The sequence below is a fragment of the Macaca mulatta genome, chromosome 16 (genome assembly GCF_049350105.2).
Source record: "Macaca mulatta isolate MMU2019108-1 chromosome 16, T2T-MMU8v2.0, whole genome shotgun sequence".
NCBI lineage: Eukaryota > Metazoa > Chordata > Mammalia > Primates > Cercopithecidae > Macaca > Macaca mulatta.
In genome coordinates this window covers 6,230,119-6,255,536 of record NC_133421.1, presented here as the reverse complement: position 1 = coordinate 6,255,536, position 25,418 = coordinate 6,230,119, and the positions used below count along the sequence as shown (strand labels likewise).

Here is a 25,418-nt window from a genome sequence, read left to right as displayed (position 1 = left end):
CCTGGGTGACACAGTGAGAACTCTGTCTCAAAAAAAAAAAAAAAAAAAGAAAGAAAAATGTGTTGAATGAACAAATAAGAGGTTGTATGAGCACCAACCCCTGTGTTTAGAGCAGAGAAAGGGATATAGTTGGATGGATCCAGGCTGTGGATTGAGAATACGATCGTGAATGGAGGGTTGAGTGTGCTGATGAGATAGGGGTTGATATGATGATCTTGAAGCATAGTCTGGAAAGAAAATGAAGTGTCAAGTAGTGGGAAAACAGAAGGGCCAAAAGCTTTGTGAAAAAAACCCAATAAACTGTTTTTTGTTGTCATTGTTTTTTTTTTTTTTTTTTTTTTTTTTTTTGAGATGGAGTCTTGCTGTGTCACCCAGGCTGGAGTGCAGTGGCCCGATCTCTGCTCACTGCAAGCTCCGCCTCCTGGGTTCAAGCCATTCTCCTGCTTCAGCCTCCCGAGTAGCTGGGACTACAGGCGCCCGCCACCACGCCCGGCTAATTTTTTAGTAGAGACGGGATTTCACCGTGTCAGCCAGGATGGTCTCGATCTCCTGACCTTGTGATCCGTCCATCTCGGTCTCCCAAAGTGTTGGGATTACAGGCGTGAGCCGCCACGCCCCACCATAAGCTTTTTTTTTTTTTTTTTTTTTAGTGGCTATTATAACTGACTACATGAAAATAGAAAATTGTCCTAGTGTATGAACCTAAAAAGCAAAAATAATTTTTTTTTTTAGAGATGGAGTTTTGTTCTTGTTACCCTGGCTAGAGTGCTGTGGCACGATCTTGGCTCACTGCAACCTCTGTCTCCCAGGTTCAAGTGATTCTCCTGCTTCAGCCTCCCAAGTAGCTGGGATTACAGGCGCGCACTACCATGCCCAGCTAATTTTTTGTATTTTTGGTAGAGACAGGGTTTCACTATGTTGACCAGGCTGGTCTGGAACTCCTGATCTCAGGTGATCCACCCTCCTTGGCCTCCCAAAGTGCTGGGATTACAAATTACAGGTGTAAGTCACTGCGCCCGGCCTTAAGAAAGAAAAATTTAAAACATTTATGTATTATTAAAAATACAGGAAGCCGAATGTTTGGAACTAGACAGAGGTGATAGTTGGTGTACAACATCGTGAATATACTAAATGCCATTGAATTGGACTATTTATTTATATTTATTTATTTGTTTATTTATTTATTTATTGAGACAGAGTTTCGCTCTTGTCGCCGATGCTGGAGTGCAATGGTGAGATATTGGCTCTATAAAAATACAAAAATTAGGCCGGGCGCGGTGGCTCACGCCTGAAATCCCAGCACTTTGGGAGGCCGAGGCGGGCGGATCACAAGGTCAGGAGATCAAGACCACAGTGAAACCCCATCTCTACTAAAAATACAAAAAATGAGCCGGGCGCGGTGGCGGGCGCCTGTAGTCCCAGCTGCTTGGGAGGCTGAGGCAGGAGAATGTCGTGAACCCGGGAGGCGGAGCTTGCAGTGAGCCGAGATCATGCCACCGCACTTCAGCTTGGGGGACAGAGCGAGACTCCGTCTCAAAACAAAAAAAAAAAACAAAAAAACCCCACAAAAATTAGCCGGGCATGGTGGCATTCACTTGTAATCACAGCTATCTGGGAGGCTGAGGCAGGAGAACGGCTTGAACCTGGGAGGTGGAGGTTGCAGTGAGTGGAGATTGCCCCAGTGGACTCCGGCCTGGGTGGCAAAATGAGACTCCATCTCAAAAAAAGATAATCAATCAATAAAATAAAAAGGGCAGTTTTTCAAAGTGTGTACTAATTAAAAATCTAGATTTTTGGATTCTTCTTGGGACCTTCTGACTCAGAATCTGGAAAGGTGGAGCCTGACTCTGGATTTTTACCATGGCACCCCGAGGGTTCTGATTCTCCTGAAAAAAAGTTGAGATCGGCTGGGCGCGGTGGCTCACACCTGTAATCCCAGCACTTTGGGGGACCCAGGTGGGCGGATCAGGAGATCAGGTGTTCGAGACCAGCCTGGCCAATATGGTGAAACCTTGTCTCTACTAAAAATACAAAAATTAGGTGGTCGTGGTGGTGTGCGCCTGTAGTCCCAGTCACTCGGGAAGCTGAGGCAGAAGAATTGCTTGAACCCGGGAGACGAAGGTTGCAGTGAGCCAAGATTGTGCCGTTGCACTCCAGCCTGGGTGACAAAACGAGACACCATCTCAAAAAAAAAGGCCGGGCGCGGTGGCTCACGCCTGTAATTCCAGCACTTTGGAAGGCCGAGGTGGGTGAATCATGAGGTCAGGAGTTCAAGACCAGCCTGGCCAACATGGTGAATCCCCATCTGTACTAAAAATACAAAAATTAGCTGGGTGTGGTGGCGGGCGCCTGTAATCCTAGCTCCTGGGGAGACTGAGGCAGGAGAATTGCTTGAACCCAGGAGGCAGAGGTTGTAGTGAGCCAAGATCATGCCATTGCACTCCAGCCTGGGTGACAGAGCAAGACTTTGTCTCAAAAAAAAAAAAAAAAAGCCAGGCGCGGTGGCTCAAGCCTGTAATCCCAGCACTTTGGGAGGCCGAGGCGGGCGGATCACGAGGTCAGGAGATCAAGACCATCCTGGCTAACACGGTGAAAACCCGTCTCTACTAAAAAATACAAAAAAACTAGCCGGTGAGGTGGCAGGCGCCTGTAGTCCCAGCTACTCGGGAGGCTGAGGCAGGAGAATGGCGTAAACCTGGGAGGCAGAGCTTGCAGTGAGCTGAGATCCGGCCACTGCACTCCAGCCTGGGCGACAGAGCGAGACTCCGTCTCAAAAAAAAAAAAAAAAAAAAAAAAATGGAGGTCCCTGGGCTTAGAGGTCAAGGAGCAGGTGCACGGGAATGGGAGGGATGCTGGAGATGGTTTTAGAGGGGATGGTTCTTCTGCATGAGAAAGTCCAGGGTCTGCAGGGGAGGCTGCTGCTGTGGCGGGGTAAGCAAGGTCACAGGCCTTTGGCCAGCACTTAAAGCTTGTGGGTAAATGGCGATTTAACTAGACGTCATAAGCCATAACATAGACTAAAGGCCTGTGCGAGCCGCCCCCATCTGGCTCAGCAGCCAGAAGGAACGACTTTGCCTCTGGCTGTGTCTGTCCCAGTCTCTCTGGCCTCTTCAGGTTCCAGATGTTCTGTTTCCTCCTGCCTTCACACGACACTGCCATTGCCCAGAACGCTCATCCCTGCACCGTCCCCGAACTCCCCTCATCTTTCACTTCTCTGCTTAAAGGTCACTTTCTCAGGGAAATCTTCCCCAAACCCAGCCTAGCTCAGAACTCCCTGTCACGCGTTCTCCTAGCTCCGGTACTTCTCCTCTGAAGCATAGATATTGTAGTTACGTAACCAGGGAGGCCGGGCACGGTATCTCACACCTGTAATCCCAGCACTTTGGGAGGCCGAGGCGGGTGGATCACTTGAGGTGAGGAGTTTGAGAACAGCCTGACCAACATGGCGAAACACCGTATCTACTAAAAATACAAAAATTAGCTGGGAGTCGTGGCAGGCACCTGTAATCCCAGCTACTCGGGAGGAGAATCGCTTGAACCCGGGAGGTGGAGGTTACAGTGAGCCAAGATGGCATCATCGCACTCCAGCCTGGGCGACAGACCGAGACTCGGTCTCAAAAAAAAAAAAAAAAAAAAAAGGGAATGAATTAAGGTTTTTTTTCCTTCTACTGCTATACTACGCCTCGTACCTTGTAGGGACTCAAATCAAGATTGTTTGTGGAATGAATGAAGGAGCTTTAGGAGGAAGGTTGGGCTACATGAGTGGAAGCAGATGATGGAGGTGAGAAATGTTCGTGGAGTGATGCTAACTCCCTCCAGGGGAGCCTGGGGCTTCGGTAAAGCCTCAGGGAGTCCCTGATGAATGTCCCAGGAGCAGCACTAGGATGTGATCCCTAGGACAGGGCCTCATGGCAGCACGACGTTCTTGCTGCCCAAGCCTCAGCTTCTGTGTTAGAATGTAGGTACCAGACTCCAGAGACGTCCTGTGGCTTTTCTGGCGAGGCCCGCGGTTGTGGCCCCACCGAGCCACAGGAGCACACTGCTTGAGCAACCATAAGGAACAGTGGAAATGAACACGACTCGGTCACAACAGGTCACAGGTGGTCATGCATGTCAGCCGCAACAGGGAACAGCCTGCCTGGCTAGCTCCCGTGAGCGTCTGTCTGCGGGCGGGTTAACTATTACGACCCCTATAAATGACTAAGTTTACTTTGTGGTCTTATCAAGCCTCACCCCTGAGTTTGGACTAAGTCAAGTTTTGATGTTTACCTTGGAACACAGCCACAGCACAGTCATCCCATAAGCATTTACTGAGAGCCTCTGTGTCAGGTGCCTTTTGGGTGCGGAAGAGAGACTGGGTCCTCCCCCACAAGCTAACAGAATCATGGACAAGCACAGTATACACTCTCTAAACACTACAGAGAAAACACACTCATGCTTAGTAAAAGATTTATTTTTTTCTTTATGCTCAGAAACAAAGAAACAGCCTTGTCCACAAAGGGTCTCCTCGTGAAGGAATGGGGGCAGACGGAGTGATCATGGGAGGTGTTGGTGTGAGGTTGAGTGGGAGTTTTGTCTCCCTCTTTCCCTCCTGTCACTCCTCTTTTTACTGTCCCCTTCCAGAAAATTTAGGTATGAACACAGCTTGCCACCCACTGCGGGGCTGGAGAAGCAGAGCTGCAGTCAAAAAATTAATGCCCACATTCAGCAAGAGAGGGTCCAGTGCGTATCATGGTGGGGGGTGCGGGGGAGAGTGAAGGGGTTGGTTGAAGAAGCTTCCAGGTGGAGGGGAAGGGAAGAGAGGCTGGGACAATCCCCCAGTGACAGTGGGGATCTTGGTCCTGTCTTCACCTCTTCCAACCCCATCCCCTCCCTTCTTCCCGCCCTGCTTCCTAGCAGAGTTGGTCATCATAGTCGTCATCCTTCATCCCCTTCAGCCGAAGCCGGGCAAAGTCCTCAAACACAATGTCATCATCTGTGGCATAGCTTGGTGGTGGGAAAGAGGGGTGTGAGGTGAGGGCTTCTAGCCTCCCACTCCCTGCCCTCCCCCAGGCTGGGCCTCTGCGACAGAGGCGTTCGAACAGCAGTGGGACCAGAGGTATTCACAGGAAGGGACAAAGAAAAGGCAGCAAGAGGCAGCCTCACAAGGCTAAGCATCTTGATTTGACGCCGCAATCCCCTTCTCCCCCCAGAAAGCGAGGAAGAGGTATGAGGGCAGATTTGAATGTGGCAGGAATCTTTGTCCCAAGAGGGTGACGTAGGGGAATGAGTTTCTTACTTGGTATCAAATTCAATGAGGTTGGTGTCCACGGGGACGTCTGTCTCCGGAGCGGCTGGGGGGATGGGAAGAGGGGGTGTGGGGGTGGGTGCTGGAAGGGCCAGTTTTCCTCCACTGGCCCTGCTTCAGGCCCTCCCTCTGAGGGCTTGGGGTGGGCGGTGTGCTCACCTGACTGGGGTCTGGGGAGGGGGGTGTGGTCGCGGGGCTTGGGGTGCATAAGAACAAAAGGCAGCTCCACAGACACATCCCTGGGGAAGGGGAGAGGGATCGTGAAGAGGATGACAACACAGGACCATCGAGAGCCAGTGTGACCCCCACCCAGGACCCCCCATGACACTCACCCGCCTCGAGACACCACCAGCTTCACCTTGACCCTGTAGGACACCAGGATTCCCAGCACCTCCTTGTTGGCACCCTCCTTCACGCTGCAATTGCGGTGGTGGAGTCAGACCAGGGCCCATCCCCCTGTCACCTGGCCCACCGTGGGGTTCCCATGGGGCCTCTGGGCAGGACCACAAACTCGCACAGGCCCGCGGGGCCCCAGCAGCCCGGGCGTGCGGTTACGGTACAGTGCGCGCTGCACTCCCCGTGCAGAGCCTCCTGTGGTTTCTCTCCCGTAAAAGCTGTCCTTCTCCGCTAACAGCACTGCACCGTCTGGCTCTCCATTAGCCCCTGACCTCACCTCCTCCTCCTCTCCTGCTACTTAGTTCTTGATAAGTTGCCTTCCGGGCCTGTTGTATGTGGCTGTGCAGTGAGAACCCTGAACAAAGGCACCGGGGAAGGTGAAATCCAGCCCTTTGTGAAGCTGAGGACCTCCAGGGCTGCTCCTGCCCGAGGGCACGATGGCACCTCCCCATTCCTCCAACACTCCAGGCTGCCCCACCTCTGAGTCTTTGTTTTTTCTCTGCCCAGAACTGTCCTTTCCTGCTCACCCATGTTGCTTACTTCCGCTGGGTCCTTACTCCCAATTCACCTTTGCATCTCACTGCGCCCCATCCCTCCCTTCTCTGCCTGGCTTTTTCTCCTTCATACTTGTCACTAAACCTGCCGTACAGTGACCACTGATCGGATTTGTCTAGCCTCCCTCTCCTAGAATGTAAGAGTTCTTTTTGTCTCTTCTGTTCACTGTACCTCCCTGGCACCTAGGATAGGGCCTGGCACATAGTTAGCACTCAACTGACGTCTGGCCCCTGGCCTGTGGGGGACCCGCCCCAGCCCCACCCTCACATGGTGCTGGAAGCCAGGTTGGTGTCCTCGTGTTTGAGTTTCCCATCCAGGGCGAGACCCCGCTTCTCCCGGTTGTCACTGAGCAGCGGGGTGATGGTGTACACCTTACAGAACGTGGAGCTGGGAGATACCTGGTCACTGGGGGTGGGAACAAGAGAACAAGACGCTTCAAGGGGCTGGACTGGGCGAGGGGCGGCCTATCACCCCCAAGCAGCATCTCCCCTTCACCAGTCCCTTCTCTCTTTGGGCACAGGTCACAAGGGAGTAGGTTGTGGCTCAACGTGCTCAAGAAAATTAGCAACCCAGAGGTGCCTGGTTGTAGAGGGAATACCCTTTTAAGTGAAGATGGTGGTTGGTCACAGTGGCTCACGCCTGTAATCCCAGCACTTTGAGAGGCCATGGCGGGTGGGTCACTTGAGGTCAGGGGTTCAAGACTAGCCTGGCTAACACAGTGAAACCCGTCTCTACTAAAAATACAAAAAAATTAGCCTGGCGCAGTGGCGGGCGCCTATAGTCCCAGCTACTCGGGAGGCTGAGGCAGGAGAATGGCTTGAACCCGGGAGGCGGAGCTTGCAGTGAGCTGAGATCACACCACTGCACTCCAGCCTGGGCGACAGAGCGAGACTCCGTCTCAAAAATAAATAAATAAATAAATAAAAATAAGCCAGGTATGGTGTTGCATGCCTGTAGTCCCAGCTACTTGGGAGGCTGAGGCAGGATAATCGCCTGAACCTGGGAGGTGGAGGTTGCAGTGAGCAGAGGTTGCCCCATCACACTTCAGGCTGGGCAACAAGAGCAATAATTCCATCTCAAAAAAAAAAAAAAAAAAAAAAAAATAGTGGCGATGGCTTAGGAAGAATTCTTCCCCCACCTCACACTCTCCCGATCCTGCTCTTCTCCCCCAGACTGGGAACTGGGTCTCTCCCGATACTCACTCTTGTTCGAGTTGAGCCACGGGACACTTGTACTGGGCGGTGCTGAAGAGGCAGATGTCGGCGTACTGTCTCACTGTGGGGGGGGACAGGGTCAGGCAGCTCTGGATGGAGCACAAGCCACCCCCACAACACAACTCCAGACCCCGTGGCGTGGCCCCTCCATGCTCCCCCCTGGAAGCAGTAAACACCGAGGCTCCCTGTATCATTCTGGAACAACCTAAATTCTTTGAGCCCTGGTGGGTCTCCCGCCCTGGGAAATGGCCTGGGCTGAGATCACACCAGGAGCCACCTGTGCAGTAACACCCTCCCCAAAGACCCCCTTCCAAACCCCACCTCCTACCAGAGACTTTGATCTTCTTGACGGTCTTGGTGGAGTTGTTGGTGACGTGGACATTTACATTGAGGGGCTCCCCATGGTAGTACAGCTTTTGGGGGGAGGGGGTCATATGAATTGGATCTGGTTTTTACTGGTCCCATCATCAGTGTGTCCCCAAACACAACACATTGTTCTGGCCCCCTCCCATCAAACCCAAGCATACGGCAACTCTCCACATCCAGCCAAGGCAACCTCCTTTACAAATGTCATCTTGACGTGTGGCTTCGCCCCCCCTCCCCTGGGTCTAAACTGCACCGTGGCATCCGCGTCACCCTCTCACACCCCACCTCCTTGTCCAGGGAAGCCTCGAGGTGCAGGGACCGGTCAGACATGAGGAAGTGGCGTGTGGTTTCTGCTGAAGGCTGGGGGCCGGGTTTCTCTGGGGCAAACTGCACCTTTCGGATCACCAGTCGCACAGAGTTCCTGGGATGGGGGTGGGGGCAGAAGGGGGTCAATCCTCAGACACCTAGACCCCTACTCCTCCCCCGCACGGGGCCTGGGCTCCTGGAAAGCCTCCTCTTACATCATAGAGGAGGTCGCGTCCCTCACCTTTTGTGGCTTTTCTCCTCTAGTGATTTAGCACAGAAGGCTCGAATCTCAAAGTCTACGCCGCAGGCCTCAGGAGGGGGAGAAAAGGCCACATCTTACCCAAGGCTCCCGCCACCATCACTCCCCTTCCTTCCTCCCCCTTCCCTCCTCTTGGGCAGGGATGCTTGCCCCATTGTGGTCTCACGACCCTGGCGACCAAGTCTTCCTCTCCAAAGCCCCGAACCTGGCAGAGGCTTGGTCATGGTAGTGCAAGGGGCAAGGGGAGCCCCCATCCCCAGATCCATGCAGGTCCAGAGAGCAGAAGGCAGGGTCACGCGTGCATCACCATACACACCCCACTTCCACGGAGACACTGGCCTACCCTCGGCCCCACCCTGGCATCTCGACAGTTCACCCTCTGGCTCAGCTGTGCCTCCAGGCTCCTGCTGGCCCCTGTCCTGCCCTGGGAGCCCTCAGAGCTGTTCCTCCCATACCTTCCCTGTGTCCTCTGGTCCTGGCTGCAGTGTGACAGAGCATGGAAGATTCTGGGGTATCTGTGGCAGAGGAAAGAGAAGACTTGAGTCCTTCCAGAAAGCCCCCAGATCTTCCTCCAAATCTCAACTTGCGAGGCTGGAGAGGTTGGGCGCGGTGGCTCACGCCTGTAATCCCAGCACTTGGGAAGGCCGAGGTGGGCGGATCACCTGAGGTCAGGGGTTCTAGACCAGCCTGACCAACATGGCGAAACCCTATCTCTACCAAAAATACAAAATGAGTCGTGTGTGGTGGCGCACGCCTGTAATTCCAGCTACTCAGGAGGCTGAGGCATAAGAATCGCTTGAACCCAGGAGGCAGAGCTTGCAATGAGGCAAGATTTTGCCACTGCACTCCAGCCTGGGCGACAGAGTGAGACTTTGTCTCAAAAAAAAAAAAGAAAAAGAGGCTGGAGAAAGGACTCCTGGGGATGAGAAAGGAGGAAGGAAGGGACCCAGAGAGAAGGCAGATAATCAAGGGCTTCCTGAATGCATGGGGACCCTGAAGGGAGGTGGATCTAGGGTCCCTGCCTCACTGTTTCTTCCAGATCTGTCCATAGCGGTGCCTTACCCCCACCCCAGACAGTCCCAGCCCAGCCCCCTGGCCCTCAGAGGGCAGGGGCATCCTCACGGTGAAGAAGAAGGGGTGTGCATGCTGGCCAAGCTTCCTCAGCAGCCGGTCCTGCAGGCGGGTGGCAGGCCGGGGCGGGTTGGGCACCGGGGGGAAGGCCTGGTAGGTGGCGATGAACAGGTCTTTACGGAAGGACAAGCCCAGCACATCCAGGTCTTCACGGCCATAGCGGAAGGCGCAGGTGAGGGTCACAAACACTGGCAAGGGAGGGTAAGATGTGTGGTCAGGAGCCCCGCTTCCCCAGTCCCCCAGCACCTCGCAGCCGCTGCTCCTCCCTCAGCAGCATAAGACTTGCCTGAACCCTACTCCTGGCTTCCACCTCCAGCCTCCATCTCTCTGGGGTGCCCTTCCAAGGCCAGCCCATTTCACTTCCCTAGCCCCCACTTCCCCTGAGCCCCCGGACTTGGGGCCAGTACCTTTGCGGTCCTTCAGGTAGTCAGGGTCCACAAGCACCACGCCATCTAGGAGGGGGACACACCAGCTCACTTCCGGAAAGAGCCGCCGCCCCCTTTCCTGGGCCCGGGAACTTCTTCCCCTCTTGGGGAACGAGCTGCTCCTTTCTGAGAACACTTACCTACAGGGTCCACCTTGTCCAGGTGATCTACGAAGTCCCGCTTGCCCAAGTACACGGTGAGCTGAGGATGTCAAGGGGTCACAGGGGAGATTGGGGAGGATGGTGACAGGGCATCGGAGCCCTCAAAACTGGCTGCCCTGCCCGGGGATCTCCAGGCTGGGCTATCAGGAAGGAGTTTCTCCAGCTTTCCTCCCAACAGTGTTGGAAAGTGAGGGTGGCGGCGTTTCTCAGACTAGTGGACCTTAACGCTTTTTAGCTGCTCCCTAATCTCTGCACACCTCTGCCCACCAGCCCGGTGTGTGTGTGTGTGTGTGTGTTTGTGTGTGTGTGTGGCCTCAGCCCACCCAGTCAGGTGTGCATGTGAACATGTATGTGCATGTGTGTCTGTGTGTGTGTGTTTGCATCCTCAGGGAGGACTCAGCCCAACCAGCGAGGTGTGTTTGTGTGTGTCTGTGTGTGTGTGTGTGTTTGCATCCTCAACCAGCCAGAGGGGTGTGTGTGTGTGTGTATTTGTGTCTGTGTGTGTCCGTGTGTCTATGTGTGTGTGTCTTTGGATCTTCAGGGAGAACTCAGTCCTACTAGCCAGCTAGAGAGCAGCTGCCACCCTCACGAGGTCCCCTCAAGGGGCTCTAGGATCAATAAGCCATAGCCTGGGTGGGGGCTGTTAACTTTTCCCAGCCCCACGCACCTTGGGTTGGGCCCTAGGAGGGCTACAGGCACATGGCTTGCTTCTGGCCGCCTCCTCTGTGATCTGCTTGGGGACCCAGGCCTGCCCCACCCAGCCTGTGGCTGGCTCAGGCTGAGCAGCCTCTGCGGCAAGGGGCTTCAGGAGGAAAGGAAGTCGGCTCTTAGCTGTCACAGGAAGTGGGGAGCTAGGGGTTGGGGATCATCTTTGGGCAGGCTGGGGATCGTCTAGGGGAAGGCCGGGCTTTGTTGGGGCCCAGGGAGGGTCGAAAGGGTAAGTGCTGTGGAGACTCACCTTGCAGTTAGGGCTCGACTTCTTGAAGACCCTAACAAAACAGAAAGGGAAACCCCACTGCCTCCCTCAGACTCAGCAGGGACCCCACACCAGGACCCTCTCCCTCCCAGGCCTCCTGCCTGAGGCTGCAGGGCTTTGCCCAGCTCTGCCCCTTTCCCCTTCTTCCCGGAAGGTCCTTCCTATTTCTAACATGGCGGCAAGGGGAAATGCCCCTCTCTTGTCCACCCTCCTTCGTCCCCGTCCCTCCCTAGTAATGGCCACTGGTTGCCCTAGGAACCACCCAGGCTCTTCCCAGAGGACCAGAATGGGCAGGTTGCCTCAGTGTCTGGGTAAGACCTAACCATCTTTCCATCTGGTCTACAGCGCTGACTGCTGGAGCATAGAGGAGAGCAATGACCCTGGCCTTTGGCCCTAGATGGTTTCTACCATAGGCCCTACCCAAGTTTGACTCTACTCTACTCACCTCCAACTGTCCCCAACTCCGACCTCAACAGCTTAAAAGCCTGTTTGAACGCCCAGCCTTTAGGAAGCTGACCCAGCCCAGACTCTGGTCACTCCTTGTTTTGGGTTCCTGTCACACCTTGTTGATGTTTTACTTGTGGTGTGGTAGCACACACGGACAGTTAGCTGCCTCCCTCCTCAGACTGTGAGCCTCGGAGGCCTTATTCATTTACGCATCTCCAGCACAGTGCCACCCAGATCATGAAGATGCTAATGCTGCTAACATTCAGAGTGACTTCTCCATGCCCAGCACCGTTCCACGTGTTTCAAATGTGTCATCTCTTGTAATACTCTGTTGTTTGAGACGGAGTCTCGCTCTGTTGCCCAGGCTGGAGTGCAGTGGCGCAATCTCAGCTCACTGCAACCTCCGCCTCCCAGATTTAAGTGATTCTCCTGCTTCAGTCTCCCAAGCAGCTGGGATTACAGGCGTGAGCCACCACGTCCAGGTATGTTTTGTATATATATATTTTTTGAGATGGAGTCTCGCTCTATCACCAAGGCTGGAGTGCAGTGGCACGCTGTCAGCTCACTGCAACCTCCACCTCCTGGGTTCAAGCGATTCTCATGCCTCAGCCTCCTGAGTAGGTGGGATTAGAGGTGCCTGCCATCATGTCTGGATAATTTTTTATTTTTTTGAGATGGAGTCTTGCTCTGTCGCCCAGGCTGGAGTGCAGTGGCGCAATTTTGGCTCACTGCAACCTCTGCCTCCCAGGTTCATGCCATTCTCCTGCCTCAGCCTCCCGAGTAGCTGGGACTACAGGTGCCCACCACCACGCCCGGCTAATTTTTTGTATTTTTAGTAGAGACGGGGTTTCACCGTGTTAGCCAGGACGGTCTTGATCTCCTGACCTCGTGATCCGCCAGTCTCGGCCTCCCAAAGTGCTGGGATTACAGGTGTGAGCCACTGCGCCTGGCTGCTAATTTTTATATTTTTAGTATAGATGGGGTTTCCCTATGTTGGCCAGGCTGATCTCGAACTCCTGACCTCAAGTGATCCGCCCGCCTCAGCCTCCCAAAGGGCTGGGATTACGGGCTTGAGCCACTGCGTCTGGCCTGTATTTTGTAGTTTTTTAGTAGAGACAAGGTTTCCCCAAGTTGGCCAGGCTGATCTCCAACTCCTGACCTCAGGTGATGCACCCGCCTCAGCCTCCCAAAGTGCTGGGATTACAGGCGTGAGCCACCACGCCCGGCCTTAGGTTGCAGTGAGCCAAGATTGCGTCACTGCACTCCAGCCTGGGTGACAGAGCAAGACTCCATTTCAAATAAATAAATAAATAAATAAATAAATAATAAAATAAAATAAAACTACCCAGTGATGGAGGTCCTAATGTCTCTATTTTCCAGGTGAGGAAACTGAGGCAGAGAGAGGTTAAGTGTTTTAAGGTCACAGAGAGAGTAAATGGTGGGAATTAATAGAAACCAAGGCGGTCTGGCTCCGAGTCCATCCTCTCAATCAATATTACACTATCCGTCTCTGTAGCTGGCATCAATAGTTTGTTCAATTGAAGGGTATTCGCTTTCCAGTTGCTGAAACAATTTAAGCCTGGACTCCACCCACTGCTGGGAGGGTAAGGAAGTGTTTGGCAATCCCAGTGATATGGCCAATTGTGAGCCTATTCTTTGAAGCATCACCTTACTCCTTCCAATCCACTCTGCCTCAGCAGTGATCCCTGGAAAGGATCCTCAGATAGACAGCAGAACGTGAAATCCTGCCAACTAGCCCATCCCTCCTCCAACTCTACCACCCCATTCCCAGAGGACCCCAATGGGCAGGTTGCCGCAGTATCTGGGTAAGACTTAACCATCTTTCCATCTGGTCTACAGCTCTGACAGCTGGAGCATATAGGAGAGCAATGACTCTGGCCTTTGGCCCTAAATGGTTTCTACCATAGGCCCAGTTTCTGCTACAACTTCACTTGTCCCTTCTTCCCAGAAAGCCAAGCTGTCCAAAGATTATAAGGTAAAGGGTATGGAGGCCCCCAGGTATTCCTAACCAATAAAAGGGAATAAACATCGATACGGTGGCAGCTAGAATAAACATCCTATCTTTTGTCCCAACTTGGGGGCTGAGTGCTGTGGCATCATCCAGGCTCTCCCTCCCCTTTGCTTCTGGTTTTCCTCTTTGTCCCAGGGTGTCCTCCCATTAGGAGCCCTGGCACAGGGCTGTGACAGCCACAGTCAGTGGGCCAACTGCAGTGTGGCTCTGGGGCAACTGCCCTGGAGCAGCTGCAAGGCACCTGCCCTTTGGATCCTAACCCAGCCACCTCCTGCCAGGCTGAGGAGGAGCAGCGTGCAGATACTAGGCTGGCCAAGGAGGCAGAGTGTGGGGATGACCAGGGAGGTGCCCAATGGGGGCAGGGGTAGCTGAAGCAGATGTCCTTTCACACTTCCTGCTATTCTCTCCATTTCCTGTGGCCCAGAATTTGATGGAGGTGAGGGAAATTGGGTCAAGTCAGCAGTCCCCTTTGGTCCATCTGTCCCACTCCTTGAACCACATAACGGAAATCAGGGGCCTCCCACAAGGCAGCAACTTCCCCTTTCTCTGGGATGTTTAAACCCTAATCCAGGATACCGATCATCTCTCTGATGATCTCTTTCTGATACTCATCTACTTGACGCTCAGAAACCTGGGTTCTCCTACTCTATAGGTTGGAAGTGGGGTCGATATGATGCTTTGCAGAGCAAGCCAGAGCTCAGGACCAATTCCCTATTCCCGATCCCCTCTGGGTTGAGGCCTACAGCCCCAACCTTTCTGTCTTTTGCTCCTGCTCCCCTGGGACTCAGGCATTCACCCCTTACCCCTTGGGGGTGTTGAGTCACAACAGGAAGTGGATTTTGCTAGAGACCAAAAAAGAGAACTCGGGGTATCAGTGGAAGGAAAGAGCCTCGATTGCACAGAAAACATCCGGGGAGTGGACGCGCGCCCAGCGTGAATACTGCCTCCCCCACCCCCAGGGAGAGGGATCCGATCTAGTTTCAGGAAGGGTCAGGCTCTCCCAAGATGAAGCTGTTGCTCCTGGCAACCCAGGGGAAGGTAGAAGTTTGGATGAGGAGCCACCCGGCCCTCGGGACAGGTGTGGGCAGCGCGACTACCTGGGGGATATTGGACAGGAGGCTTTGCATTGGCTTGGCACGAGTCTGGAGGGGATCCCCCTCCCAGCATCCAGCCTCCCCGTACACGACCCCTCGGGGCCAGCCACCTGCTCCTCCCTCCGTCCCTGCATCGCAGCCTGCCCAGACTCCTGGGCACGGGAGAGCCCAGTAGTCTGGCCCCACATCCCTGAGAGAACCCCGACACCGGTTTTTCTGATCCCCCTCCGGCCTCGCTTTCTGCAGGGGCCCGGGCATTTCCCCCCAACCTCATTATCCTCGAGGACCTGCGCGTGCGGCCCCGGATGGCTGTCCCTAGGGACCCAGGCGTCCGGCCCCCAGATCCTCTCCGCGGCGTCCTCGTCTGGGACCGTCCCAGCCCCCGCCCCGAGCCGCCGCCCATGCCCCGCCGCGTGGCCCCACCTCCCTTACCTGGTCCCGGGTTTCTCCCCCATGGTGCGCGCGCCCGCCGCCCGCTCGGTTCGCGGCTCGCTCGCAGCCTCCTCGCCCGCTGCCAAGATCCCTGCTCCTCCCCGCGCCAATGCGCACGCGCGCCCTCCGCGCTCTCGCCTCTTCCCCCTCCCTCCCGGCCCGGCTCTGGTCTGGGGGAACCGGGGCCAGATGCGTCAGCCGGATCGCGCGCGCCGCGGCGCTGCCCGCCCTCTCCTAGCAGACACACGGGGCCATTGGCTCCGCCCCCAACCCTTCGCGTTCCGTCCCAGCCGGGGAGCCCTCCCCCGCGCGCGGGGCCCGCTCCCGCTCTTCCCGCCCATCTCCCCGCCCCGCCGCAACCCCTTGAAACCGATTGGGCCCCCCTAAACCAAGGCTCCCGCCTTCCAGGGGATCTAAGTCTTTCGATTGGCCCTCGGCATCCAGAACCTTTAGGGGTCTCCTCCCCTTTGTTTGCTTTCTCAGTGGCGGTGGGGGCGACCGGGCTGTTGGGGGCGGTGGAATGAGCTGAAGCGCCGTCTGGGAAGGAGGATGGTGGGGGGGAACACGTGGGTGAGCAGTTCAATTGCGTGATACTTGCTTCAGTGCGCGCGGCTCACCTGCTCCACGCGGAGCGTACCGCCTTCTGTGGCCAGCCCTCCCGCTTCTTCACCGCAGCGTGTCAGCTCCTCCTGGTGTCTACATTTGATCTTCGCAGGGTTCCCTTTTCCAATGTCTCTGACTCTCCATCTCCTTCACCCACCCATCCCAGCTAACATCCACTCACTCACTCGCTCGCACCCATCGGTCCATCTATCGACCCACCCATCCGTGCCTATTTTATGCTATTTACTATGCCAATCGATGGGGACACATATGAATTACCATGGCCCCTGACTTCCTAGAATAGTTGAGGAGACACATACACAGGTATTACCCAGGTATGCTATTACAGAGGTCTGAGTCAGAAGACACAGCCACTAACAGCGCTCGGCCCGGGCGGGGGTGGAGCGGAGAACAAATGAGGACAGTCTTTCTGAAGGATGTGCAGAAGTTTTTTTTCGTTTTCTTTTTTTTGAGATAGAGTCTCGCTCTGTTGCCCCGGCTGGAGTGCAGTGGCGCGATCTCGGCTCACTGCAACCTCCGCCTCCCAGGTTCAAGCACTTCTCTGCTCAGCCTCCCGAGTAGCTGGGATTACAGGCGCCTGCCACAATGCCTAGCTACTTTTCATATTTTTAATAGAGACAAGGTTTCATCACGTTGGCCTTGCTGGTCTCAAATGCCTGACCTCGTGTTCCACCCGCCTCAGCCTCCCAAAGTGTTGGGATTACAGGCGTGAGCCACCGTGCCGGGCCGGGCAGAAGTTAAGACAGGGCATTCCAAAGAGAAAGACAAGGCACATCCTGTTGTGTGGTGTTGGTGGGGAAGCCTGGAACAGGTTGTGGAGGATTTTGTATAGCAGATGAAGGAGCGAGACTGAGGGCCCCGCAGAAGGACACGAGGAACCAGTAGTGGTTTTTAAAGCAGAGGGGGCCGCGTGCAGTGGCTCACACCTGTAGTCCCAGTACTTTGGGAGGCCGAGGTGGGCTGATCACCTGAGGTCAGGAGTTCGAGACCACTCTGGCCAACATGTTGAAATTTAGGCTATAATCCCAGCTACTCATGAGGCTGAGGCAGGAGAATCACTTGAACCTGGGAGGCAGAGGTTGCAGTGAGCTGAGATCGTGCCATTGCACTCCAGCCTGAGTGACAATAGCGAAACTTCATCTCAAAAACAAACAAAACAAACAAAAAACCTCCAAAAACCCAAAAATGAGCCAAGTATAGTGACTAGTGCCTAGAGTCCCAGGTACTAGGGAGGCTGAGGTGGGAGGATCGCTTGAGCTGGGAGGTCAAGGCTGCAGTGAGCTGTGATCGTGCCACTGCACTCCCGCCTGGGGAAATATCTTTTCAGCACCTTTTATGTACCAGGCACTCTTCTAGGTGATGGGAAGAGCATAGTGTAGGAGACAACAGCCCTTTCATGGAGTTTGTATTTTAGACAAAAGAGATAGTTAATACATAAGAAAGCAAATAAAGTTCTGGTAATGACATGAATTATAAGCAGGGAAATGTGATGGAGGCTGATGGGGGTTGGAGTGGGAGCTACCTGAAAAGAAGCCCTCTCAGGATGGCAAGATAGTGTCAGTTACATAGGATCAAAGGACAGTTTCTCCAGCAGAATCAGCAACATGTGCAAAGGTTCTGATGTGGGAATGGGTTTTGCTGGAGAATAGAAAGTAGCCTAGTTTGGCTCAAGAATAGAAAGAGAGAAGGAAAGTTGTACTTGTGGTATGTGTTGAGGTCAGGGAGGTGGGTATGAGTCAGATTGGGTGGATTCTTGTAGGCATCAGTGAGAAGATGGGATTTCATTCTCATCACATTTGGAAGCCACAGAGGGGTTTAAGCAAGGAGTGACAAGAACTGGTTTACATTTGAAAAGACCACTTTGGTTGCTGTGTGAAGGGACTACAAGGGTGCTAAGAGGGAAGCAGAGAGTAATGAAGGCTTTGTAAGAGGCTATTGTAAGAGACTAGGTGAGAGTGAATGGTGATTTGGACCCGAGTGGCAGTGGAGATGGAGAAAAATGAACGCTGTTGGGTTAATGTATTTTGGAGGCAGAATGCCAGGACTTGAAGGATTGGATAGAAGGCAATAAGAGGAAAAATGGGCGAGGTGGGGTGGCTCACACCTGTAATCCCAGGACTTTGGGAAGCTGAGGCTGGCGGATCACTTGAGGTCAGGAGTTTGAGACTAGACTGGCCAACATGGTGAAGCCCCGTCTCTACTAAAAATACAAAAATTAGCTGGGCATGGAGGCGGGTGCCTGTAATCTCAGCTACTTGGCAGGCTGAGGCAGGAGAATCACTTGAACTCAGGAGGCGGAGGTTGCAGTGAGCTGAGATCACACCATTGCACTCTAGCCTGGGTGACAGAGCAAGACTTCTCAAAAAAAAAAAAAAAAAGAGGAAAAATGATGACTCTTAGATTTGAAGCTAATAATCACAAAAATACACAAAGATAGAGGTATTAGCATGTTCACTAGTGTTCACATTAGCAAAAAGTTGGAGCAGCCTCGAAATATTAGTTCAGCAATAGAATTATTGGCCGGGCGCGGTGGCTCAAGCCTGTAATCCCAGCACTTTGGGAGGCCAAGGCGGGCGGATCACAAGGTCAGGAGATCGAGACCACAGTGAAACCCCGTCTCTACTAAAAATACAAAAAATTAGCTGGGCGCGGTGGCGGGCGCCTGTAGTCCCAGCTACTCGGGAGGCTGAGGCAGGAGAATGGCGGGAACCCGGGAGGCGGAGCTTGCAGTGAGCCGAGATCGCGCCACTGCACTCCAGCCTGGGCAACAGAGCGAGACTCCGTCTCAAAAAAAAAAAAAAAAAAAAAAAAAAGAATTATTAAATCATGGTGCACCCATTTCATTCATACCACACAGTTTAAAAAACAGCATAAAGAAGGTCATGAGTGAAAAAAAGCCACACGCAGACCCCAATCTTGTAAAATATTCATTTATGTGCTTGTGCATAGACTAATATTAGGAAAGTATAGACGCTACTGGGGCAGGGCCTTGCGGCGAGGGGCAGTTTTTCTTTTTACTTTATGCCCTTCCATACTGTTTGAATTGGCTTTTGCAAGGCGCACATCTCGTATCATTTCTGAAGTTGCAAATGTAGTTTAAAAAGTCTGTGATTTCAAGTTACCTAGAGTTATTGATTCCTGCGCCGGGCGCGGTGGCTCACGCCTGTAATCCCAGCACTTTGGGAGGCCGAGGCGGGCGGAACACCGGAGGTCAGGAGTTTAAGACCAGCCTGACCAACATGGTGAAACCCCATCTCTACAAAAATACCAAAAAATTTGGCAGGCGAGGTGACGCGCGAATGTAACTGCAGCTACTCGGGAGGCTGAGGTAGGGGAATCGTTTGAACCCGGGAGGTTGAAGTTGTGGTGAGCCGAGAACGTGCCACTGCACTCCAGCCTGGGCCACAGAGCGAGACTCCGTCTCAAAAAAAAAAAAAGGCCGGGCGCGTTGGCTCACGCCTGTAATCCCAGCACTTTGGGAGGCCGAGGCGGGCGGATCACAAGGTCAGGAGATCGAGACCACGGTGAAACCCCGTCTCTACTAAAAATACAAAAAATTAGCCGGGCGCGGTTGTGGGCGCCTGTAGTCCCAGCTACTCGGGAGGCTGAGGCAGGAGAATGGCGTGAACCCGGGAGGCGGAGCTTGCAGTGAGCCGAGATCGCGCCACTGCACTCCAGCCTGGGCGACAGAGCGAGACTCCGTCTCAAAAAAAAAAAAAAAAAAAGAGAGAGTTATTGATTCCTACAGCGAAGATGTCCCGAGACTCCGTTCGCTAAATGGAAATCGTTCGGACTTTGGCGCCTTTTGTCCGGACCACGTGTACCTTAAACATCACAGGACCGCCTCGGACACGCTCACCCGCCATCACTCCAGGAACCCAGCACCCCGGTGCCTCGGCGCCCAGACTGCTCTCGCCGCGCATGCTCCTTCCCAGCCTGAGCCCGCGAGTCCAGCCTGCCTTCATCCAGTGCGCAGGACCGCAGCCCCCTCCCCACGCCCACTCCCCAGTAGGCGGCCGTCGCGGTGTGTTTACGTCATCGCGCCACGCCACCACTGGAGCCCGGGGGAAGATGGCGGCAGCCGTTCTGAGTGGGTCCTCTGCGGGCTCCGCGGCTGGGGTTCCTGGCGGGACCGGGGGTCTCTCGGCAGTGAACTCGGGCCCGCGGCTCCGCCTGCTGCTGCTGGAGAGTGTTTCTGGTTTGCTGCAACCTCGAACGGGGTCTGCCGTTGCTCCGGTGCATCCCCCAAACCGCTCGGCCCCACATTTGCCCGGGCTCATGTGCCTATTGCGGCTGCATGGGTCGGTGGGCGGGGCCCAGGTGAGTCCGTGGCCCGCGTGCCGGCGGCCCTGTGGGGAGGTTGGCGCGGCACCTGTGCACCGGGATTGCGGTGCAGTGCAAGTGCGATAGGAAGGTTGAGGGAAGGAGAGCTGCGGGCAGAAAGGGGATCCAGGTATCATTCCGGACGGGACGCACGTATTTCTCCTTCATCGGCCCTGAGTTTCTCCAGGGGAAAAATGGGCCTTATTTTTCTGTTGTTAGTCTATTGGTCGGCACACAGGAATCGATTAGGTTCCAGGCCCAGTCACTCACTAGTTGTATAATCTAAAAACCTCTTTTTCCTCTGGCAATATCTGTTTCGGGGATTGTTTTGACGGACTTAATGACGCATTCAACAATAAACATTTTCCGACCTCTTACTGAGGGTCAGATACTGTACTAGGCGCTCCGGTTACAGACGTGGTGGCGATATACAAAATGCTGCGAAACAAGATGAGAATTGAATATCAGGGATCTCTAACCTTATCTGAAGACTGACAGAGATTTTCCAAAGGAACCGGCGTTTAAGCTGAGACCCTAAGGATGAATAGGGGTTGGGTAGGGAAAAAAAGATGGGAGGGGCTGTTCAGTCAGAGGAGAGCTCATGTGGGAAGGCCCTGTGGTAGGAAGGAACTGGAAAGAAGGACATCGTTCCTGGGGCTCAGATGTGGAGGGGAAGAGAGTCGGTGCAGATGAGACTGGTGAGGTCGGTAGGCAGTGGCCGGGTCATGCAGAGCGTTTTAGGCCGGATTAGGAGCCTTTGGACTTCTATAAGAATGGAATCTGATATCCATTCAGTTCTGCAAGCTAGACACTCAAGAAATTCTAAACTCTTCTTCATACACCTCCATATGCAATCTATCAAGTCCTGTTGATTTTATCCTTTGAGTAGTTTTCAGATCTGTCCACTCTTTTCCATATCTTTCTCATTGCCCCCAGTCTAGCTCGAACCCGCCATCTTGTCCAGGTGAAAGCACTGATTCTAAGAAGGCATATTTCTAGCCCATAATAGCTGCTGCTTTAACAATCTCCTGTCCTCCTCCCTCTCCCACTAAACCTCCCCCAAATTCTACCTATCTTTCAAGACCCATGTACAGGAGATCTTCTGTGTCCACCCTTCTTTCCTGGGACCTTCCCAGCTCTGTGCTAGCTTCCAGGAAGACGGTTGTCACAGCCTGCTGGGTGGTTCAATAACCTTAGCCCCGGATTTATCACAGCTAACCCTATCTGTTTGTCTTTAACATTGCTCTGCATAGTTGAGGGTGACAAGACTGTATCTCTGCTATCTCAGCCCAGTATCAGAGGCTGGAGCTGATTATGTATTTTCTCTTCTCTCTAAATTCTCCTCTTCTAATTTATGTGGTTTTCATCAGTCAGTTATATTACAGCGGGGTTTTTTTTTTTTTTTTTTTTCTTCTGTTTTCTTTATCTCACTATAGTCCCAGAATTTTTTTCTTTTTTCTTTTTTTTTTTTTGAGACAAGGTCTTACTCTGTCACCCAGGTTGGAGTGCAGTGGCATGATCTTGGCTCACTGCAACCTCCATTTCCCAGGCTCAAGGGATCCTTCCACCTCAGCCTCCAGAGTAGCTGGGACCACAGGCACGCGCCACAGTGCCCGGCTAATTTTTGTATTTTTGGTAGAGACGGGGTTTTGCCATGTTGCTCAGGCTGGTCTCAAACTCCTGAGCTCAAGCGATTCACTTGCCTTTGCTTCTCAAAGTGCTGGGATTAGAGGCATGGGCCACCATGCCTAGCCCCCCCAGAAATTTTTTTAATAAATATTTGTGAAATATTACCTATCCTGCCTATAAATATGTGATTTCTGTCATCTCTTTCAGGACCTCCTCTCCTCCCTCAAAGTCAACTGCATGAACTTAATGTCTTGCTTATTTTTCTTAAATGTCTGAAGTCTAGTAGAATTTTGAGTAAAGAAGCTAAGTGATGTGGGAAACTAGGGCCCCACTTTAATATTTCCTGTGCTACATTTTTAGATACATCCTGCCTTGAATTTTTTTTCCACTTGTGTTCTTTGAATTGGATCCTCAATACATGGGATTATGTGGAGGGTTTCCTTTCCTTCCCCACAGGTTTCATTCAGCAAACATTTATCGAGTATCTGCTATGTTTTAGGTACTGTTTCTCGTGTCTAGGTAGACAAATAAGACATGGTCCTTTCTCTCAGAGAATTCCGAGTCTAGCTAAGATGAGAAATGAAAGTCAGCAAACAGGCCTGGCGCGGTGGCTCACGCCTGTAATCCCAGCACTTTGGGAGGCCGAGGCGGGCGGATCACAAGGTCAGGAGATCGAGACCACGGTGAAACCCCGTCTCTACTAAAAATACAAAAAATTAGCCGGGCGCGGTGGCGGGCGCCTGTAGTCCCAGCTACTCGGGAGGCTGAGGCAGGAGAATGGCGTGAACCCGGGAGGCGGAGCTTGCAGTGAGCCGAGATCGCGCCACTGCACTCCAGCCTGGACGACAGAGCGAGACTCCGTCTCAAAAAAAAAAAAAAAAAAAAAAAAAGAAAGTCAGCAAATAGACCTGGAGCTTGCGAGCAAGGGGGATCCACTGTTTGATCATCTACCTGCCAACTTGTCTTTGCCACAGGTGCTGCAAGTTCAGTAGTTCCAAAATGGAACCATCCTAGCACAGTGCTCCGTATCTAGCTTGGAGTATATTATAGCAACAATCTTCTAACGGGTCTCCTTGACTTCAGTCTTACCCTCTTTAATCCTAGCTGGAGTGAGCTTTCTAAAGTAAAATTCTGATCCTGTTTGCAGCTTTTAAAAATCCTTCAGCCTGTGGGCGTTCTTTCCGCAGAGCCTTTGTACTTACTGTTCTCCTCTTGGAATCCCTCTCTGTGCAGTGCTCTCCCCCCAACGCCCATCCTCGTTCCCAGTCTTCTCAATTTGCTTATTTGTCACTGCCTTTGGGATAGATTTCTTGGCCACCTATGATTGACTGCTCTTTATCCTACTGTTTGTTTACTTATTTCACATATGCTTACAACCTGTCTCCCCTACACTCGACAAGTCTTTGATTTGTTTTTGTATGTAATTAATAAAACTTATGTAAAATTTCAGACATAAACAAGTAATATTTTCACCACCCCACCCTATGCTGCCCCCATCACCCAAATTTAACAGTGAACACTTGCCAGTGTTGTTTCATTCCTCCCATACCTTGGCTTTTTTTTTTTTTTTTTTTTGGTGGAACTTTTCTTTTTCTTTTTCTTTTTCTTTTTTTTTTTTTTTTGAGATAGGGTCTTACTCTAACACAGGCTGGAGTGTAGTGGCCAGAATATGGCTCACTGCAGCCTTGGCCTCGACCTCCCAGGTTCAAGTGATCCTTCCACCTCAGCCTCCTGAGTAGCTGGAGGTGTGCTACCACCCCGGCTAATCAAAAAAAAAATTTTGTAGAGATAGGGGCTCTCTATGTTGTCCAGGCTGGTCTTGAACTCCTGGACTCAAGTGATCCTCCTGCCTTGGCCCCCCAAAATCCTGGGATTACAGAGGTGAACCACTGTGCTCAGCCTGGTGGGCCATTTTAAAGCAAATTCCCGAATGTCATTTATCCTGTATATTCTTTTGAAGGACAGAGACAGTGTCTTGTTCTGTCTTCTACGCCTCAGCCTCCTGAGGGGGGAAGGGATTACAGGCCCCCGCCACCATACCCAGCCATTTTTGTATTTTTAGTAGAGACGGAGTTTCACCATGTTGGTCAGGCTGGTCTCAAACTCCTGACCTCAAGTGATCCTCCCCCCGCTCGACCTCCCAAAGTGCTGGGAATACAGGCATGAGCCACCACACCCGGCCACTTTTTGTCATATTTTAGAGTGTACTCCTACTCAAATAAAAAAATCTTCTGCCTCAGCTTCCCAAAATGTTGGGATTACAGGGATGAGCCACTGCACCTGGCCTCGCTTTCTGTTGGATCATTTTCATCAGCACACAGCTCAAAACTCCACCCTTGGCCAGGCGTGGTGGCTCACGCCTGTAATCCCAGCACTTTGGGAGGCCAAGGTGGGTAGATCACAAGGTCAGGAGTTCAAGACCAGCCTGGCCAAGGTGGTGAAACCCTGTCTCTACTAAAAATACAAAAATTAGCGGGGTGCAGTGGCAGGCATCTATAATCCTGTATTCCCAGTACTCAGGAGGCTGAGTCAGGAGAATGGCTTGAACTCAGGGGGCGGAGGTCGCAGTGAGCCGAGATGGTGCCTCTGCACTCCAGCCTGGGCAACAGAGTAAAACTCCGTCTCAAAAAGAAAAAAAAAAATCACCCTCTAGGGCCGGGTGCAGTGACTCATATCTGTAATCCCAGCACTTTGGGAGGCTGAGATGGGTAGATCATTTGAGGCCAGGAGTTCGAGACCAGCCTGACCAACATGGCGAAATCTCATCTCTACTAAAAATACAAAAATTAGCTGGGTGTGGTGGCACAAACCTGTAATCTCAGCTACTCAGGAGGCTGAGGCAGGATAATTGCTTGAGTCTGGGAGGCAGACATTGCAGTGAGCCGAGATTGCGCCTGTGAACTCTGGCCTGGGCAACAGAGGGAGACTTTGTCTCAAAAAACAAATCACCCTCTAGCTACTGCCCCATTTGCCATTTGTGTACTTCCTTTTATGGCAAAAACTCCTTAAAAGTGCTATCTGTACTTTTTGTCTCTCATTCTTTTAGCATTACTTTGAAATAACTGAAAATTTACAGAAAAGTTGGAACAATATTTGAAAGAATTTAAATATATACTCTTCTCTTAGATTCTCCATTTTTTTTTTTTTTTTTTGAGGAGTCTCAGCTCACTGCAACCTCCGCCTCCCGGGTTCAAACGATTCTCCTGCCTTAGCCTCCCAAGTAGTTGGGATTACAGGCCTGTGCCACACACCCTAGTAATTTTTGTATTTTTAGTAGAGACTGGATTTTGCTCTGTTGGCCAGGCTGGTCTTGAACTCTTGACCTCAAGTGATCCACCTGCGTTGGCCTCTCAAAGTGCTGGGATTACAGGCCTGAGCCACCATGCCTGGCCGGATTTCCTGGTTTTTAAATGCATATTTATGTTATCATTCTGATAATGACAGATCTCCTAAACTATCATTCTGAGAATAACATAAATGTACATTTAAAAATTGGAGAATTCTAGGTGAAGAGGATACAGGAATTCTGTCAAATATTTTTTCTGGGTCAATTTAGGAGTAAGTTGCAGATATGATGTCCTTTTACTTTGACATATTTTAGTGTGTATTTCCTTTAAAACAAGGACATTCTCTTACATAACCACACTCCATCATCATGATCGGAGAATTAATATTGGTACAATAAATTATTTAACCTGCAGATCTTTTTTAAGTTTTGCCATCAGTTCTCCTAAAGGCACCCATTATAACAACAACAACAA

General features: G+C 52.4%; 2 protein-coding genes and 1 long non-coding RNA gene across 36 annotated transcripts in view; 2 read left to right on the top strand and 1 right to left on the bottom strand.

Annotated features, from left to right (window-relative positions):
• Positions 1-4,435: 4,435 nt before the first annotated feature.
• Positions 4,436-15,181, bottom strand: ARRB2 (arrestin beta 2). 25 transcript variants are annotated; one of them, XM_077969996.1, is made up of 16 exons: positions 14,919-15,181; positions 11,059-11,089; positions 10,768-10,902; positions 10,080-10,140; positions 9,922-9,966; positions 9,446-9,702; positions 8,839-8,898; positions 8,366-8,433; positions 8,104-8,239; positions 7,781-7,865; positions 7,441-7,513; positions 6,506-6,643; positions 5,620-5,703; positions 5,447-5,526; positions 5,279-5,333; positions 4,436-4,986 (listed from the first exon to the last, which is right to left on the bottom strand). In XM_077969996.1, the coding sequence occupies exons 1-16, from the start codon at positions 15,050-15,052 to the stop codon at positions 4,893-4,895; spliced, it is 1,536 nt and encodes a 511-aa protein (XP_077826122.1). In that variant the 5' UTR covers positions 15,053-15,181; the 3' UTR covers positions 4,436-4,892. The 25 variants fall into 25 exon arrangements, with proteins under 25 accessions (XP_077826122.1, XP_077826123.1, XP_077826125.1 ...); XM_077969997.1 differs by having other exon boundaries at positions 9,506-9,702; positions 14,937-15,181; XM_077969999.1 differs by having other exon boundaries at positions 5,279-5,369; positions 9,506-9,702; positions 15,082-15,181.
• Positions 12,001-15,184, top strand: LOC144335278 (uncharacterized). The gene is made up of 2 exons (XR_013406009.1): positions 12,001-12,202; positions 12,881-15,184. It is a non-coding gene; the product is annotated as an uncharacterized LOC144335278 (long non-coding RNA).
• A 4,566-nt stretch (positions 15,185-19,750) lies between these two features.
• The window catches only part of PELP1 (proline, glutamate and leucine rich protein 1), a 30,245-nt gene continuing 24,577 nt past the window's right edge, over positions 19,751-25,418 (top strand). For 9 of the 10 annotated variants that reach the window (XM_077968521.1, XM_077968519.1, XM_077968520.1 and 6 more), the window contains exon 1: positions 19,751-20,025. In XM_077968521.1, the coding sequence (XP_077824647.1) occupies positions 19,777-20,025 (249 nt within the window). In that variant the 5' untranslated portion in view covers positions 19,751-19,776. 10 annotated transcript variants of the gene reach the window in all.

Coding starts and splice junctions, on each gene's coding strand:
- ARRB2 (XM_077969996.1), bottom strand. CDS start 15,052: ATGGGCGGCGGCTCGGGGCGGGGGCTGGGACGGTCCCAGACGAGGACG. Junction 11,090..14,918: donor AGGTCCTCGAGGATAATGAG/GTTGGGGGGAAA, acceptor CTGTTTTGTTAG/GGTCTTCAAGAAGTCGAGCC. Junction 7,866..8,103: donor AGGCTTCCCTGGACAAGGAG/GTGGGGTGTGAG, acceptor TCCCCCCAAAAG/CTGTACTACCATGGGGAGCC.